We start from the raw sequence: 19714 nt of genomic DNA on the forward strand, positions 1-19714 counted from the left end.
CGGATGCAGGCCGGGCGGGTGGAGTTCTGCCCCACCACTGATGGCGTGTAGTTGTGCATCTTAGAAGGGCAGCCACGGCAGAAATTAGCCCCAGGCCGCTCCTCCCAGTCTAGGTTGGTCAGATTCTTCTCCCATGGTGCCGGAACCCCACTCACAACGCCATGCTTGTGCTCGTTGCTTCCACCAAACTCGCCTGAGCCATGCTTGTGGTGGGCCCTGTTGGTGCAGGATCCACTGCTTCCTCCTCCCGTGTCACGCTTAAACTCATCTCCCCGCTCTTTGTAGATATCCGTCAGGTCCACATGTTCCCAGTGTGGTGAGTTCTCCTTGGCTCGAAACTGGTCCAGGTAGAAGTCCCGTAGCCCTTCCTTGTCCCTGAAGTAGCGCTTATGGTCAGGAGAGCGAGGTGGGCGCCGGCGGTATGACAGCTCTATCTCATCAAACTCCCGCCGGGACTTGGCGGAGGCCGGGCGCTTCTTCAGGCTGTCCTTGTACTGCTGCTTCCGCCGCTTGGCCGCATTGCCCTCAATGTTGCCATAGGTGACTGTGTGAGTGGAGATGTCTGAGACATCGGAGCGGATCAGGTCATCGTGGGTCCCACTGCCCCCATAACGGTCACTCTTGAAGGAGAACTTGCCATAAAGGTCACCCAGCTGGCTGTGCTTGGCAGGCGGTAACCCCAGGTCCAAGGGCTTCTTCCCGATGGACCGCGACTGGGCGTTAAAGGGTGGGTTGTCACAGTCATAGAGTCCGTCGATGGAGCTGGTGCTGCCAATGCTGTGGGGGCGGTGGTGGTGGTGGTAGTGGTCTTGATACACGTTGCTGTCCTTCAGCTGAAGGTTGCCAAAGGTCCTTTCCACCTCACTGATATAGTCACTAAAAAGGTTCTCCTCACAAGGGGGGTTGTTGTAGGACTTGCAGTCTGAGTGGGTGAAGCTGCGTCGGTGCTCAGAGATATCATAGACCGATGACTCGCGGCGGATAAAGTCCAGGGCACTCTGTGGTGAGCCATTGACCCCTGACAGGTTGGCCATGTTCTTGGCTGTTCGAAGCAGGCGGAGGATGTTGGAATGGGTGTTGTTCATAGTTGCTGTGGGCGAGTTCATTGCTGACTGGCGTTCCTCGATGGCCACACCATGGATGCAGCTGTAGATACCCTGAAATGGGAGAAAGTAGGAAGGTGAGCGGTCCTGCAAAGAATACACAAAAGGGGACAGACCTGGACTGGGAAGCACCCTGTGCAGCAACAGAGTCTGTTCCTGTAGCAACAGACATGTCAGCCTTCTGCCATGAAGCACAATCAAATCAAATTAAATCAGATCTGCTCTACCAACCCTTGCTGTTCTGCCTCTTTTTCTTTCTCCTCTTATTTTTTCTCTCCCCTCCATTTCTCTTGCTCTGCTTTGCTTTATGTCATATCTGCAGGATGCAGGAATACCTGCTTGCATCTGTAAAAGTTAGTCAAATCTAGTAGGTGTAACACGGAATTGCAAATGGGGAAAATAATGTCTTTGGAAACAAAAGCATCAAGACAAATGATTCTGTGTGGATGAGAGGAAGAAAGTCTGTTTTGGCCCTTGAAATTCATCTGGACATCAGTGAATCAACAGGGCAGGAGCTATCTTAAGAAGGGAACAGCTTCATTTGTCATAAACTTAGCTACATTAATCACCAGTAAAGATTAGAAAAGGAAACGGAGAAAGAGCAGGACTGACGAATACGTATTTAGGTCTGGTTGAATGAAATACAATAGAATTTTTAATTGCATTCTGTTAAATTTAACAGTGATAACAGGCTCCAGATTGACAGCTCTGGAAGTGAAAGTCCTCTATTCAACCTCAAAACAGACAGCAGAAGTGCTTGATTCCTCTGTGTTCCCTGCTAGCGCATTTCATCCATGACATAGACTGTTTGCAAGGGTTACCCCTAGAGGCAGAAGGAAAAGGGCTCATTTATTCCCTGGCCTGCCAAATGGCACCTCCTGATTAATGTCAATTGTGTAATGGGCACCATCACATCAAGTTACCATGGTTTCTCAGCAGCTAGCAGATGATTAACATTTTTCAGACTTTTCACCAGCATGGCCCAGGTGTATCAGATAACCTGGCCTCCACCAAGTCCCGCTGGAGTTCAATGAGATAGAGGAAAGAATTTGTACTTAGCTAAGGATCACCGAACACAATCTCTCATCTCATCTCCAGACTAAACCAGGCTAGAAACTAGCAATGCAGAAGAGAGGCTGTGCCCTTGCATTCAAAAGGCTTTGTCATTTCTCCTCAACAATATGCTATGTAGCAATTATACACTCCTTACACTATCAAATTTAATTCTGTTACATCAGACACTGAGGTCAAAAATGCCAAGACTTGACTACACTTCACAATGGATCAGGAGAACAGACCAGCAGCTTGAAAGAAGGGAAAAAAGAGCTCCAAATGGGGCACTGCTAGCTCCACTAATAGCAGAAAGATGACTCAGAAATTACTAGAATCTGCTTTAAATGTAAATACTATACCCTGAGGCATATTTACATAAAGCAATCACTAAGTTTATGTGGTCATCCTCTCTGGAAGGATTTCTGCATGGTTTAGGGCATGGCTTGTGGATAGCAGACTTCAATTAACATAATGTCAGCTGAAAAGCTGTAATATAGAGGACAATGAAAAACTCCTGAATTTCTAATCATGTTATCCACTATTGCTTGACTTATTGTCCCCAATTTTTGCTTCCTCACAACTCACTTTGGAGGAGTAGACAGATACAGTAAATTTCACTTTATACTGATTTTCACTTCCATTTCCATGACCATAATCCAGCAGAAACAGAGATATCACAGAAAAACATTAGATGCCCTTGCAACATCAACAGTGAAAAGATGCCAGCCTTTATCCTGCAGACCACCACTCTATGCCATCTGCGGGTTAGACAGTCTTGGTGGATTTCCCCATCTCCAGTGCCCAGGACTATCTGAATAAAGCCTGTGTTCCTCTCTGCTAGCTAACAACACTCACCCTGCTGATGGAGAAGACCACACCAGGCTTGCCAGAGCAGACACCCATGAAGCAGTGGCGGAATTGCCAGTAGAAGAGATGCTCACAGATGAAGGTAATGAGACTGAGGGCCATGGCTGCTCCCAGCATGTAGAAGACACCTGCCATGTTATCTATATCCAGCTGGCTGCTCATAACCTCATTCTTCTCATTGTGACAAATGCCAGTGAGCCACAGTGCTTCCAGCTCCTCCATCTCCCCTAGAAAGATAGAGAGAAGGAAAGGAACAGGTTAGATAGTCCTACAATGGCTTCAGAGCTCAAGCTAGGGCAGAGTGAAAGCAAGAAGCTTATCTAAGGTCTTTTCAGTGGCCATGTTCTTTTTCCACATCTAGTGAAATGTCCATGAAATATCCTGATTGCCCTTCTGGGAGGGGCAGGTGCAATTTGCACAGGGAAGGCAACAGGATTTTTCCACAGGCACAGGTACAGAAAAAAAGCTGTACCACAGAACACAGCTATGACACTTGGAGATGTCTACAGTGAGATCCTGAAAAAGTTGCCCACCAGGTTACTGAAGACCTGTCCTCACAAACTTCCATTTTCATATTAGGTCAATGAAGGGAAAGATCAGCGACTGATACTGGTAGAAAAAAAATCAGTGATTTCTAAATGAAAATATTGTATATTTCCACTTCGAAGTTCAAAATGTTTAATTTTTTAAAATCAAAATGTCTGATTTTGAATTTGTTTCCATTGTATCCATAGTGCATTAAAACTAGGTGCAACATTGCCAAAAATATTTGTGCATTTTTACCTGTTTTACTTCCCTTCAATTTTGTCCAAATTCAATACTTTCAAGCCCTTGACCAATCAAAAATATTACTAATCAGTATCAGCTAGGAACAAATGTTCTGTAGTCTAATTTCATACCCCACTTACTTCCATTATGGTATTTTCATAAGGGGAATGAGAGAGGGAGACATTCACACACACACATTCAGAAACAAACTAATTTTGCCGCTTGGCAATTCTTTTCATGTCGTTAGGAAAGTTAGTTTCTCACATTTTTAACCTCTAGCCCAGTGACAGGGAGAAAAAAATCTGTATATTTATGTGGCACCATAGCACAGCCTTTAAAGCTTTGCAGAGAACTTAAGTCTTTTTCTGAAACAATACCTATTAAGTTGCTTACGAGACAGAACACCCTATCTGTCAGGTGGCCAATTTCTGTCGAAGTATATCAGAGCTATGTTCTTTCCATATTTATTATACCATATGTTATTTTCAGATTTCAAAAAAACCCCATAAATACTTACTTATAAATAAAATAACCTGTGAATTTTATTATTCACAAAAAGGACACAGCAAGATGTAATATGGAATGGAAAGGGAAAACCAGGAAAATATTTTCTAGGAAGGAATTCCTTATTCCACAAATATTTTTTTTAATAATAGCAACTTCTCTGTAAAGGACAAGATGAACTAGGTAACTATAATGTTTTGATTAAAACCTTACTTCAAAATAGGCTTCTGAGTCTCAAGTCCTTCCTCAGTTTTTCTTAGATTTTGGAAAATTGGAGTTAAATCTTTCATCCAGAAATATTTATCCTTTAATTTTGTAAACTCTGAATGACTTGATCCTGTCTAGAACTATAAAGTGCGTGACGAAAGTCCAATATAATCAGTGGGTTTGGTCATGGCAAAACCTCAAAGGTAGTGAAATGTTCACAACAGGAGTCTTGTTTTTACAAGACATTCTTCACACCAGCTGTTTTTCAGTCACACATCTGAGCTGGTTCTGTGAAACCTTTGGTGCTTTTGACATTGTTTTTGATAATACCGCTACCCTGCACCAACAACATAAAACAAGTGACGTCCTCACATTTTTGGTGTAATGCCTCTAACAAACCCTTGTAATCGTTTCCTCTTCTCAACTCAAAACTGAAGCACCAGAGCTAGGAAGTTCTATTTCTTACATGCAAAACCTGGTATTTTTTAAGAAAACTCCTTTTTTTCTTGTCACTTACCATCTCCAAAAAGCTGCAGAATGGCAAGATCAACCTGGCGCTTCCAGCCTGAGTCCTTTTGGATGGCAATGCCATAGCCAGTGGAGGCAAACACTTTCCCACTCCCAATTGTCACCAGCTTGCAGCCTTCATCTCTGCCAGCCATGTAGTTTAGCACTGCTGCATCATAAATGAAAGCATCCAGCTTCCTGTACAGGTGCAAGAAACAAAAGGGACAGGAAAGACAGAATCTGTATGAGTTCAAAGGTGTTTTCAGGTAATTAAAGCAGAAACTTATCTCTTTCGGATAGACTAAAATAGGTTGCATCTTCACCTTCTTCAGAGTTAACTAAAATCTGAGCCTAGAACCTATCTACAGGTGAAGTTAGATTATAAATGAGGACTGTCTATTTCTTTCTGACTCTTTGATAATCATTATTTCTGATCTGAAAGAAGATTTGGAATACAAACATACTGCAAGATAAAGATGAATGAAGAGGAAGTCAAGGGGATCTATAGTCCTAAGAATAGCTTACATTTCTCTATTGCCTTTCATCTCAAAGGAACATAAAATGCTTTACAAAATGTATCAGTATAAAACAGCAAAGTGGGAGAGGGGTTGGAGTAAGGAGAATATTATCTCTGATTCAAACTGCTGGCACGACTTAGCTCAGCAAAATGTAATTATTTTCAAATTAAATACAGTCAGGACATCATGTTTAACTCCTTGGTTATTGGGAAAAGCACTACTTGTTCTTTACCAACATCAAGTGGCCACGACAGCAGCTTTCTGGTTTGCCGTGCTGAGTAACTCTTTAGTAAAGATTGCTTGGCTGAAAACTATGAGAAAAATTCCATTTCCACATAAAGAAATTCTCATTATGGGGTGGGATCTGTAGACAGCACAACAGTGAGAGCCTTCCTCTCACTGCAACAAATAGATTTGGGGAGGGTGGTCAGTTTGAGGGGGCTGCGTCTTCCTCATAACCAAAGACAGACGATGAGTAAATCCTCCCACTAGATCTGAAATGAAGCACTTTCCAATAAAAGACCAAAGACCTTCCGCCTTGCACATTCTCACACCCATGCTCCCTTTTCAATCCACCTCTTGTACCTATATTGCCAGTATGGTGATTACCTCAGTTTGAGTGCATATCTGTGGGGAAGTCTGTTCACGGGTGGCTATGAAGCCAGGGTGACATCTACTGCAAGTGATGAGTTCTACTTCAACCATATATTTCCAAGATTGAGCATATTTATTTTCTGGATGATGACTACCCTGGCAAATGTACCTTCCCAGGATGGCATCCAACAATGGTACAATCATTTATAATGGGCTGTGTGCCTCTGAACCTGGCAAACAGGTTTAGGAATATTCAGTCAATCTAGTAATTAAACTGGCTGAACATCTTCATTCGTGCTCTGGAATGAACTTTCTTGTGTTTCTCTTGCAACACGGGTGTAAGCAAGAATGGTTTTTTTCACCGGCTCTGACAATAAAAGTGGTCAGCTTTGGGAGGAGGTGTTTAATTATAAAGGACAAATGCTTGCAAAATGGTGTTTTAAGTTAGCTTAGCTCCTTTACAGATCTACTTCTATTAAAACAGGATGAACTGTTCAAACATACTTTTGCTAATGACTTTGCCCATGTTTCCCCAATTACCCAAGAAAATGCTCCCATTTTACATATTTCCTTAGTACTCAAACAACCTTTTGTTCACCCCTTGATACAAAAATATTCTAGAGAGAAGAGCTATTTCCAAACTATTTGCTTCAAGCACACCTTCCATTGCACTACATTAGGTAGTGATACACTGGAGTGGGATTAGTCTGACAAGGACTTTTTCAGCTTACTGATGAACATAATCTTTTATACACAGAGGGAGAACAAAGGAATTTCCAGATGACAGTATAAATGCTCTGAAAAAAACCTTTGTCCACAGAGCTCTGTGAGCTTGCTATTTTTTTTTAACAGTCTTATAATAAACACAACAAAACCAGAAACTCTTATACAGATGTCAATAGAAAAACTTGTCTAAGAGAGCTACAGAATTATTCTCCCGTGCTGTTTGTGGTCTTGCTTTACTTTTAACCATGGAATGATAATGGAGATTCATTTCCCAAAGCCCACAAAAAATTTTCCAGATAAGTATACAAAGAAGTCATGTTTCTGTGATGCGTAAGCATAAAAGAAGAAAGCCTCACCCAGTCTTCAGTGAGAACAGTGCATCATCCACCCCCCTCTGATTGAACTTCACCATGTAGCTGTGCATTTCAGGGTAGTTGTTGCGAATGTTCCTCTCTGTGCTGCCATTGGGAACTGTCCCAAAGCGGAAAGGGGGTGAGAAGTCATTGGGTTTCTGGAACTGGAGAGACAGAAGAAGAACATTTCTCACAATCTTTCAGCAAGAAGCAGTCACCGAATGGGAGAACACAGTATCCTTGGAAGGTAGTTCTAATTTTATTTTACTATTATGTAGAAAACATCATTGAGAAGATACTATATTTCACTGTTTTCAAGCACACACACATCTCCTGTAAGTGCCTAATATCTAAGAAACGAATCTGAGCAACCTGGTCTTTTTGTCCACTCTAGAATAAGTGCATAAAATAGGCAGCAATCAAAGATTAAAATAAAATTAGGCAAAAGGAAAAAGGAAAAAAGAAAGGGAAAAGGTAACAGCGAATTTGGAACACAGTCAAAGAAAGATTTTCAATAAAATCTGTGTGCATTTTATCCACAAAGTGTCATTTAGTTTCTAAGAAGTATCTTTTTCAGCTCTGTGAATACCTTTGCACTTCCTAATTCTGACTGAAGTAGAAAAGTAATTAATGAGGAGAGGTGCCTCTCAGAACACCTCACACCCTCTCCATCAAACAAATGATTAGCTTTCAAACTTTTGGGCAAATGTCCCAAATGAGTTGTGATTAGTGGCTTCAAGTCACTAGTAACATTTGATGCCCAGAACAAAGCTGGCAGAATACTCCAAACCTTTTGCTGCTCGCAAGAAATACATTCATCATAACATTCCCCTACGGCTGCAAGGCTATGAGATTTTTTATGCCACTCGCTTAACTCAAGTCATAATCAATGCTCTCTGGGGTTTTATGAGCAGTAAAATTTAGACTGTCAATTATCAAGACTGCTTAAAACCCTTAGAACCAGCAGACAGGAAGAGGCACAGAATTGTAAGTCAGGAACTTGAATAAGCAGTAAAGAAAAATATGCAAAGGTAGGGTAGATGGAGGGAAGGCCCCTCCTCTCTTGATATATCAATCAGTAGCTTGCCTGGTGCCAGTTCTTGACTTCCAGCTGTGACTGTATATTTGGACAATCCTGAGAAGCACACTAAAAACATGCTAACAGTCAGACCAAATCCATTTAACAGTACCTTGGTACGTGATTATATGCAGCCATGTACTGCCACCTTCTATAGTAGAAATGTGACTGCAGTCTATAGCTATAGCTTAAAAAACATGCAGGTGAGCCTTGTTCTTGGGTTCTGCTCAAAGCCAATTCAGAACCTGGTCAACTCAGCTGAGGAGGCCAAAGCCTCTAAAGCCGCGTGTCTCATCCACAACATCTTAATAGTAAGGCCAACCAGGATCTGTGTCTGTGGGTAGGTGAAAGCACTGTTCACATCACTTGTCACACCACGAGTACCAGTCAACTCATTTGGCTGTGCAAGGAATCATCTCTTCAGTTTGGATGGCAAAATGGGCTGGCTTGTATGTGCACATGAGTGTGTGAGAGAAAACGTGTCCTACTGCTTTAAGCCAACAGAAAACATCAGGGCTGTTTTTTGAAACACATGTTGGCACATCACCAAAAAAATAAAGGTTTCACTTAGCATAAAACAGGCAGTTAGGTGGCTCTTAGAAACTTGTCATACCCTGTAGGGATGAAGAAAAACTCACAGCTACCAAAACCTGCAATGAAAAAAAACTTCAATGGGAGAAAACTCACTGCAGAGTGATAAAATAATTCTTTTTAACCAAGCTGATTATAGCAGCAGCTTACGGGACTCATCACAAGACGGGCATTGCCATCCAGACGCAAATGAACACAGTCTCTCCCCTGACATGATAAAACAGAGTTTGCAAAGTGGGCAGCTTGCTTCCTCAGAAGTCTCAGAACTCAGCTTTCAGGGCAGACGCGGAACCCTGTCTGCACAGAGACCTCCAACAGAGTAAAGTCAACACGACAAGCAGCAGGCAGGCCCAACCAACACTGGTGTGACCTCAGTATCAGCACGCCCTTTGGAGGGGCAGCATCTATGACAGCCTCTCCCTGTGTCCAAAGAGTGTTAAGAGAAACAGAGACCCCATCCAATGTCCATTTTGTACCTCCATTCCCAATGACACAATCTCTAGTCTTGTCTGCTTCCATCACTGTGTCTATGAACTGGAGTAAGACGTATTAATAGAGTCAGGCAGAGCTGTGAGAAGGAAAACAATCCCACATCTGAAGTATACTTTGTCCCCACTGAGTTCAAGGGCCCATCATGGAGGTGAAAGGCTCCACATTTAATTTTTAACCTCATGGGCTTAAAGGAAATAACTGGTTTTGCCAACTGGAAAAGCATGTTTCTAGAGAAGGAAGCCAAGATGGTGGCTTCTATAAAACCACATATTGTGCATTCACTCATCATCCCTTACCCCCTGCTCATTCCTCAGTCAGAACAGATCTGCGAATGCAAATTATTCTCCACACCCCCACATGCATGCACACTTCAACCATAGCCTGGTGGACAATGAGATAGGAAACAGTCTGAAAGGATCCGTAGGGGACACACACCAGAGATCTTTATCTTGAGTGTCTAGAAGGAACACGCATTTCCAGCCACCTGGCTTTGTGTTTGCAAAGCTGAAAGCAATTGATGCCTAGTTGAATCCACAACTCCATGGTCCGTGGAGCCAGAGATATGCAGCTAACTTCCCCACATTCAAGAAATAATAGTGGTACATGCATGCAGCTTTCTAGCAGGAGATAGCAGCTGAAAAATACCCATGTTTGTGACTCAGCAGTAGATGGGCACAGGTCAGTCCAGGGGTAGAGTGATCTCCGAAGAGCTCTCCAGAGCCAAAAGCTGCTGCATCTTTCTGAGTTCACTTGTGCCCCACACAGCTCATACTGAAGGAGAAAGAAGACATTCAAGCCTTCCCAGAAAATATATGGGACAGATGGAGAAGGAGTGTGTCCTCTCCTGGTAACACAGTGGAGGAACACATGTGGAGGAGCAGGAGATGATCGGTAAGGGAAAAGTTAATTGACGCTGTTGTCAAAGAGTTTAATAAGGAAGGTCTCTTTTTTGGCTTCTCCCAAGGACTGGGAGAGTGGGCCTGGATCAGAAGTGTCCGCCCCAGGGAATCAGGGCACTTTGGTATGCTGCTCTAGAAGTCTGAGAAACATGAGACAGGAGCTGAGGCACAATGTACGGGCTATTTCATAGAGGCAGCCTGTGCAGAGGTAATTTTAATACCTCAGTAAATACCGACAAAGGAATTAACCACAGATATTGACAGAAGGGGTCAGAATTTAGATTAATGAGAGAACTCTCCCATGATTTCATGTAAATGTTTCTCCTGTCAGAGTCCTAAGCCCTCTTTGCCCCAGGCAAAAAAAAAAAAAAAAAAAGAATGTGGTGGTAACAGGGGAGGGGAAGACAAGCAACTGCACTGGTTGCTGAGCAAACCCAGCTGCAAAGGGTAACAGGGAGCGGCAGATGGGGTCTGCACTTGTAGAAGCCCCATCTCACACTTCCTTGCAGCAGAAGCCCTGTCCTGCTGCCCAGCTCTAACTACTTCAAGGGGTGACTGTCTGAAAGGGAAGGAACCCATAAGGCTCAGCTGCAGCCCTTCAACCAAAGAGTCCTAGGCAGAGGTGTACCCCACCTGCAGCTTCCTGTTGGGTCACCATGGGGCCTCAGTCATGAGATGCTCCCCTCGTATCCAAGGTGATGTGACATGCTTTTGCTCATGAGAGAAATTCCTTACAGAGCTGGCTTCACATCAAATGGAGGCAGAGGGGTGGTGGGATGTGCAGTGGATGCTAGAGATGGGGGTGGGAAGCAGACACCAAGCACACCTAAAGGGCTGGGCTAGTTTTGGGATATGAGCTGTCTGTGTTTGGAGCCCAGCGGCTGCCTGTCTCTTCAACCCCTCACTCCACAAATTGAATTTAAGAAGAATTTAGTCCAAATGAGACCACGGCTTTGGGAAAGTAATCTCTCAGAGTGAGAAAGCAGAAATCTTCCTGACCTGGAGAGCAATAAACACACAGGCTAGGGGCTATTAGTACTCTCAGAGCAGAGAGACCCTTCTTCCCTGCTTCACACCACAACTCACTGTGAGAGCTGTCTGCAGCAGCAGCAGCAGAGAGAGTGGGTTTAAGTGACTTGTCTGGCAGAGCCGTTTCATTAGCAATTTGGAGCCGTGCTGTGCAGAAAGCAGCATTGTTCTCAGATGTTCGAATATCAATCTGCATAATGAAACAGGTGATAGAAGCTCTTTCCATTCAGGCAGTCGCAATTGGAGGGGATTCAGGGGGAAAGGGGTTATGTCTAATTGGCCACAATTAATTTGACGAGAATTTTTTTTCAATATATTGTCTATCACCAAATGGTTCCTAGAGAAAAGCACATCTGCACTTATTTATCTGCCTGATGTAAGCCCTGTTTACACTGTGAAGTGTTTGCCAATAGTATTGAATGCGGTTTCCCAAACTCAGCAAGCTCTCACAACAAAAACTCTCCTTTTTACCAGTCAATTTCCTTTTACATTGCTTTAAAAAAATAATCCCCTGCTGGATAACATAATGAGCTTGCAAAACTTGGTGTGAGTGTGTGTTTGTACACGTGTGGTGCCTTATCCTTACACAGCATCTCTGGGAGGGCTCCCTTCGCTTTGTAAAGGCCCAGACCCTCATTTTAAATTTTCTACCACAGGAAGATCCACAGCTCTGACCTGGCAGAATAAGGTCCTTTGTTAGCTGCAAGTGCAAAAGAGCTTAAACCCATGTTAGATAATCTGGGTTCGGTTAATTTGCCTAAGTGTTAGGTGCTAAATTGAGATGCCCCGGGGAACGTCACCCTGGGAGCAGGTCTCTCATAGCCCCTGTGTCAGATTAGCCAGCCACCTGAGGGTATTTTTGAATACTCTGGTGCACCTAATTTGGCTCTAGATGTCTAGACATTTTCACAGCTGAATCTACCACTGGACCATTTGGCCCTCAGGACAGCTTCTCCCACCAAAAGTACACGGAGTCAGCCACTACGGGTAGCAGACAGCCCAAAGTGCTCACTGCTCTCTTGAACTTGCCCATCAGGACGTCAGTCACAACCTTCTGCGCAGGTACCTATAAGCAACACTCTGTTCTTTTGGTAGCTGTACAAGCAGCAGATATCTGTTGTGGCACAGGCCAATTATCTCTGCAAAGGAGAGTATTTATTACTGAGATGCAATGTAAGATTTAGTGACATCAGATTAGAAAAGTGCATCCTCAAATGCACAATCTTAGCACAACCTCTCTGCATTGCCCAGACATTCTTAATTGTCCCCGCTCTGGTTCAGCTGCACGTTACTGCAGTCAGCTTGCACCTTTCTTCATTGCCTGAGAATCCAATCAGGCTGCTTGCAGAGGAGCTTCATCTGGAAGTTACTTGTTAAGAATTACAGAGTGAGTCAGTGGTTTTCAGCTCTAACTCCGATGTAGCTTCTATGCCTACACTTAAGTCTTGATAGACTACACATGTTCACAGCAATACATCTTGCTTCTATATCGTTTGTTCCAGCCAGAAAATGAACTCCTTCCCAACTCTCAAAGAGAGGAGGCTTGTCTTCCCTGTACCCCCAAAGTATGTAATTTTTGTCCTCAGGCTACACCATGAACAATGCCATAGAATCACAAACCTGCATCTGGCTCTAAGAAGATGTCTGCTCTGCCCTTCTTTCTCCAGTGGGTCTCTTCTAGATATCACCATTCCTGACAGCTCTTCATTCATCCTGCTGTGAAAGATGGCTGGTGCTGGAGACTCCGCCATTCCCTGGACAGTCTATGCCAGGGCTTTACTATTGGAAAGTTCTTCCAAGTGTCTGAACTAAAGCCTTCGTGATGCAATTTGACTACAATATTTTCTGTTTTCTTCACCATGGACAGGGAAATCAGAATAGTCTCTTCTTCTCTGAAGGCACCTTTTATGTTTTTGAAGACTGGGGCTAAAGAGGCCCAGTCTCCTCAGTCTTTCTTCGCAAGCTGTATTATCTAGACCTGCAACCATACTTGCTGCTGTCATTTGGCTGTATCCAGTGGATGCTTCCTTGACTTGCCTTTGGTTGATGGACATGCTCTCCACCACACCAAGAACAATCCAATCAGGAACCCAAGATGCTGAGAGAACATTACACTAAAAAAGCTCACAGTGAGACAATAAAAGTATTGCTAGTGAGAGTTAATGCTCATTATTATGCTCCCAAGGGCCTCTCTATGTTACATGCTTTTCCCTCTGTCCTTTAGTCTTGTCAACTGCAGCTTGCAAGTTCTTCAAAGTTGTAACTCTGTCCTGATCTGCACTGAGGTGGTGATCAGTTTGTTTCTGGAATGTCAATCACCACTGCCAGGACCATCTCCAGAGCTTTTACTATATTCTTTATCCAGCTTGTTCATGCACATAGGCACATCCACACAACCGTGCCCCATCACTTGTCCTGGTAAAGGAAGCGCTCCACAGATTTACAGCGTGGAGCCTGCTCTGTTGGTATGTTGGTGCAGGGCACTTTCACGTTGCTACAGTAGTATCCCAGCTAGGAATGTGCCAACCCAACAGCGTAGGCAGAAAATCATACTGCAAACCTAAATCATAGCACTGGTACAATAATCTGTTAGGAGAGCAGACTAAAGAGACTGTGCTGCTCATTCCTCTATTACTCATGAATCTCTTATACAGACACTTCTCAAGCTTCACTCCTAAAGCATCTCTCTCCCCTCTGCACAATCACCTAGTTTTGACATTACAGACATGGTTTACTCCCAAGGTGTAACTCACATCCATTTCTAAGTGACTACAAGTTTTCAGATCCTTCTTTTATCCTTGCTCAGATTTCCTCTCTTCTTCTGCATTCCCCCACAATATTACCTTCCACCTCCTCAGCAGCAGCTGGGACTCCTCACACATCAGTAGCAAGTTGCCACATCAGCTCTTTCTGATTGTTGGGCCCTATCACAGAAATCAGCCCTAAGGTTGCAGTGGCAAAAACGCAGTTTCTTGTCTTCACCAGCCAGACAATACATGCCTTGACTTGTAAACAAAATGAAATTAAATTGAAACAAACAAACTAAAACCAAAACAAAACCCAAACGAACAAAAAACCAGCATCAAAACCACTATAAGGCAGTTTTGGGAGGGCATAAAAATACCTTATGGTCCCTCAGACTTTGACTTTGTGGTTTATCTTATTATTCAATACCCGGTGATGTTTCAAATTCTCTGGTCCTGCTTTGCATAGTGCTTTCACTCATGAATTCCTCTAGATAAGTCTGAAAAAGGAGTTATCAGTTAGTGCAGCTGACTGCAGGAAAGTTGGCAAAGAATGAGATTTAAGTCACTTCTAAAGGAAGATGAAGGGTGGGTCAGACCCACAAACAAGAAGAAAAAATTCTATGAATGTCTGGTGGTGAAATAGGGACACATGTGGGTCAGGAAAGGGAACAGAGCAACCTAAGGACAATGCAGAGGTGAGGGGGGGGCAGGTGAAAGCAAAAGAAAGGAGTTCAAATATAGCAACTTTAAAAATAGTTGCCCTTGTAAAATAACTGAGACAAAAGCAGAGATCCAATTGGTGGAAGAAGCCGCCATCACATGCAGTTATTGCCAGAGCATTGCACACAGTAGGACTGTGCAGCCTCTTTGCAAGCTGGATTGCTATGTGCAGACCTGCTCTCTGCCATTTCTGCACAGAGCAGAAGACTGAAAACCTTAGGCAGTGTAGTGTCACCCCAAACAGATGGCATTTTGGGGGTCCCACATGTTCCACAGACAGACCTACATGTGCATGCTGGGACCTCACTGCCCTTCTGCTGACCCAGGCATTATGGACATACTGGGCCTGTGGGGCAAATCCAGGATCAGACTATCACATATGGACTGAGTCCACCCACCACCAACAAACCAGGTGTCTTCTGGGTCTGCCAAGTGTGTGATCATTTTGCAGACTCCGTGCTGCTTCTCCATCAAAAAGATAACACTAACACTTCAAAATTTCCTCAGGAGTCATTTGGCAGGCTATAGTCTTCAAGCCAATCACATTGTTAGGTATCCCTCAAGCTTGACCACAGAACATCTATAGTGGAATCACTGACCTTCACCAGTCAGACAAAAGCTCCTTGCACAGCCCTAGTATTAGTAGGTATAGTATCAGATAAGCACAGTTGTATCTGTTGAAATTAAGTGGGCTATAGGATCTTTGTTAGAGTATGCTCTGCTTTTGCTTGCGTGCATGCAAAGGATGGAGATCACCTGTTTTTTCCAGTATCAAAACATGCTTAGAAGTCAGCTTCCCTGGAAGCTAAACACAGTGGGGCAAAAGGCACCTACTAAATAATGAGGTGGAAAGGTCCTGGTTACTACACTCTTGTTAATATCACTAGAAGTGTAGATGTTTATTCAGAGGGAGAAAATCAACTGATGAAAAAGACCTTGAGAGGAGAGATGGCAGCTAAGTACGGAAGAGTTTGAAAGCTGCTTTGTTTGCACATGAGACAGCTGGTTAACACATTATGAAACACTGAGAAATTCACAAGATGTAGTTTGGTGGAGGAGAAACTCTATTTCTCATCCATTTTCGCTGAGAAAGGCAGGTCACAGCCTCCTATCTTCCAAGCACTAATAGTAGCCAACCTGCTTCAGCACCTTGTGGGTACCAGCCACTGGGCAGTAGAGTCAAATTCTGTGTAAGTCTGGAAAACCTCCCATAGACTTCACCAGGGCCAGAATTTTCATCCAAGTAATTAGAAAAGCCTATTCATCGCATTAGTGCAATTTCTTAAGCACCTCTGTAGGCAGGGAGGCAAAGCAGAAAGCGAGGCACTCAAGACAGAGCAATTGGGGCACGCCAGCACCATCCCAGAGGTGGCAGATAATGCCTTCCTTTAGCCTTCTGCAGAAAGCTGCCTCCCATCTGCAAGCCGTATCATTCCCTTGTGAGCCCTGGGGCACTGGAGCAGGTACACCTGAAGCAAGCAAGCCTGCTGGGCCTCCAAGACTCATCAAGTATATGTATGTACATATAACTTCAAATCCTGCTACACATAAACAATGAAAGGGCAGAGGGTGGAGGGGGGACTATTGTGTTTTCTTTTAAACCTGTAGGGCTCATTCTCCCATCCCCTCCCCACCAGCAATTCAGCCCTGATCATTCAGATGAAGGAGGCCAGCTCTCGTCTTTCAGGCTGCCAAAGCCTGGTGGCAGGGCCATTGTCTTTTATTTGACTGCAGAGTGCCAAGTACATTTATGGCATCACATAAATAATAAATAAAAATATTCATTGCTTCCCTCTCCGCTGACTCGTACTGATGTGAGAAGCAGGACAATCCTTTGCTCCCCACCTCCCTCTTCCCTTTATGTAACTCTCTGAAGACAGAGTTTTCCAGACTGCCAAACAATTAGCACAGAAGCAACCAAATTTGCCCAGAGCCTCCAAAGAGTTAGCTCCAAGGGACAGTTAAAAGGAAGATGAGATGGAAAAGTCAATGGCGGCCAAGGCCTGGGAAAGGCTAGGACAGTGAAGTGGGGGCAGGACTACCAAAGCTGCAAGCTAAGGATCACACCGCGGCTCCATAGCTGACATCCCTCATCCAGCAACTCACATCTGTGCCACCAACAAAGCCCAACGGGTTGTATTTCCTTCTTCCCAGCAAGGATGAATAAAGCTTACAATCTGACTCTGAGTATCCCCCCGCTTTGTATCTTACTTGCTGAAGTTCCCAACTAAACTACATTCTAACTGGCACTAATCCTGAAGAGTCCCATTATGAGTTTTACTGCCATTAAATCCCTCCAGATCAACAGAGAAAATCCCAAGAGACTGAGTCAAGGCTAAAGCATATCAGAGCCTCCTCACCCGTCCACAATACGCAGCGCTGAGCTTAGAAAAAAGAGGGAGAATGACAAAGAAAGCAGGACTGAAGCAGGGGGGGAAAGGCATGATTGAAAACCCACTGACTTTAAACATTTATAACTTAAAACTACCGAATCACATTTTAGCACACAGACACAGAGGTTTGTTCCCAGGATCTCAGAAAACATAAAAATTGTGCAAATCCAAAGACTGCAGAAAGACTAAATCTACAATAAATGTACCTATCTACAACCATAAAAAATCACCTGAGATCACACAATAAATTAAGTCACCAGTTACAAAGATTTATTACTAATATACAATATGCTGTGGCTATTTTAATAGCTATTCATTAACATGAAGACTTTATCATAATTCATAATTACACAGATATATACTTCACTATATGGTATTTGTAAATAGTTCATACTACAGTAACTACTGATTTGCAAAGAGGTGCTGAGATGTCAGATACTCTATGCTTCAGAGCTCTACACTTCCGCACAAACCAATTGTTTGTTATATTAAGCACTAGTCAGTACAAGTAGCGTTTCATATAAAGGTCATATTTAAGCAAAAGATCGAACACCGTTCAACTTATTTACAGGAAGATGACTCCCCAAAGAAGCACGGTGGAAAGAAATTCAGGTCTACTCTGTGATGTAAGTTTTGGGGTCTTCCTTTTTTCTCATGTTTTTTTTGGTTTTGGTCAGATAAGGTGCATCGAACTCTACACATATTGAAAAAGGTTCTGATTTATCACAAGAGGACAGAGTCGAAAGTGGTATGGTCTCACTCCTGTCTAGCTATCTCATATCTCCCCAAAGGTCTCTTGATAATAAAAATCATACTGCTGTTGAAAGGGCTGCGTATTCTCTGCTTTTGGATATCACCACATAAAACTTCCTTTGTGTCGTGCAGAAATGTGTGAAAGTACCACAAACGTCTGTTGATAGCAAATGTGCAAACCTGTGGAAGATTTCATCTGGTTAGACAATCTTCCCCTTACAGACCTTACAAGGTATAAGACTGACATTACCCACCACCACCACCCCACTTTGGTCCCTTTGGAAAATTTCTAATTGATAGATAAACCCACATTTTATTCCTAGACTTCTCCAGAGCAAGTATTTGCTGTGCAAAAGGTGCAAAGAAAAGCACTTAACTTCAGTCATGTGAATAATAGTCCATTGACTTTAATGTGGCCAGTCATGAGCGTAAAGTTAAGCACATGCTTAAGTGTTCTGCATATCTGAGATCCTTGTATAATTTAGATTTAATGTGCCATGGAATACAACGTGGGAAATAATTTTTCAGTTTTATGGCCAAGCATCTTTTACTGCAGAAATACAGCAAATCTTTTTGCGGAAGGTTTTTCAGTGAGACTTTTGCTTTATATCAATCTGAAATGTTTCATTCACCTCAGAACAACATGTGTTGTTTTGTCTTCCAATTATCTCCTTCTGTCCCTTTGCTTTGTTACAGAAAAAAAAAATCTTTATTTTTGTTTTTTTTTTCATTTTAAATGTAGGTCAATTTTATGAGCAGTGCCTTTAGAAAAAGACAAGTCAAAAATACAATGTCAGAAATATCAAAAAAAATATTTTGTTTCATGTACACTGAAATGAGCTACTTTGGCAAGTATCAGAATTTTTCTCTGCCTTCTTACACTCTCTTCAGATTTTTTTTTTCAGTAAAAATATTGGCCAGTTTTAACTCCAAAACTTTCTTTTTTTAAAAAAAAAAAAAGCATATCTATTGAAAAAAAGTAGCTGATCTATGCTCTGTATAGAAACAGGCCCTTTGTCTCAACATTTCATTAACATCTTGAAAAGCAAATAAGTCAAATACGTGTGAAATTTCAGCAATCTACATTAATTTGCAGGCATGCAGAAATTCATTTCTCTCCTTTTTACGTCAATTATCAAATTACCATTTTGATACTTTATTAGCTTCTTTTGCATTTCCAACTAATTTATAGGCATGGATACTATTTTTTTTTTATTATTAACCTCCTGCATTCTAAATTATTTTATTTAAATGCCCTGCTGGCTGCCCACATTTGCTTTTATTCTATTACTACTGTATATGAATAGAAATCACATACAGCTATTAGATTATTTCACACATTAGTTCATTTTATATAATCTTTCCTGTATTTATTGCCTTCGTTAGACTGAAATACCGCAGGCACTTGTTTTTCTAATGTGTCTGAAGCGCTCCCTTCTTCGCTGGAAATTGGGTTATATCTCCTGATTACAGTCAGATGAAATCCAGACCCGGGAGCTGACTGCAGCGTTCTGTGACAGGCCAGGAGGGCTTTCACGGCAGGGTGCTACGGCCGTAGCAGCCCCCCACGTGGACCATAGACAGGAGGCCAGCAGCACATGCAAGGATGCTCTGGCTGGGCTTGCTGCTGGTGCTGCAGAGATGCAGAGCTCCGGATGAGGAGCTGACCAGGCCAGCACAGCTCTGCCCCTGCCAGGACCACATCCAGTCACCCTCCTGCACAAGGTGGACCAGAGGAGGTGGCGGGTGCTGGTTTGGATTCTGCGCAGGGGGAGAGCGGGTCCGCAAGCCACAAGCACAGGGCGCCGCAAG

General features: G+C 43.1%; 1 protein-coding gene across 1 annotated transcript in view; it reads right to left on the reverse strand.

Moving 5' to 3' along the window:
• The window catches only part of GRIN2B (glutamate receptor, ionotropic, N-methyl D-aspartate 2B), a gene marked incomplete at its 5' end in the record, with an annotated part of 116271 nt that overhangs the window by 872 nt on the left and 95685 nt on the right, over positions 1 to 19714 (reverse strand). Inside the window, 4 exons of the mRNA XM_010143213.1 lie at positions 39 to 1157; positions 3012 to 3250; positions 5020 to 5207; positions 7204 to 7364. Of these exons, the coding sequence (XP_010141515.1) occupies positions 39 to 1157; positions 3012 to 3250; positions 5020 to 5207; positions 7204 to 7364 (1707 nt within the window). The remainder of the gene's footprint in view (positions 1 to 38; positions 1158 to 3011; positions 3251 to 5019; positions 5208 to 7203; positions 7365 to 19714) is intronic.

This window comes from Buceros rhinoceros, unplaced genomic scaffold, assembly GCF_000710305.1.
Source record: "Buceros rhinoceros silvestris isolate BGI_N320 unplaced genomic scaffold, ASM71030v1 scaffold9719, whole genome shotgun sequence".
NCBI lineage: Eukaryota > Metazoa > Chordata > Aves > Bucerotiformes > Bucerotidae > Buceros > Buceros rhinoceros.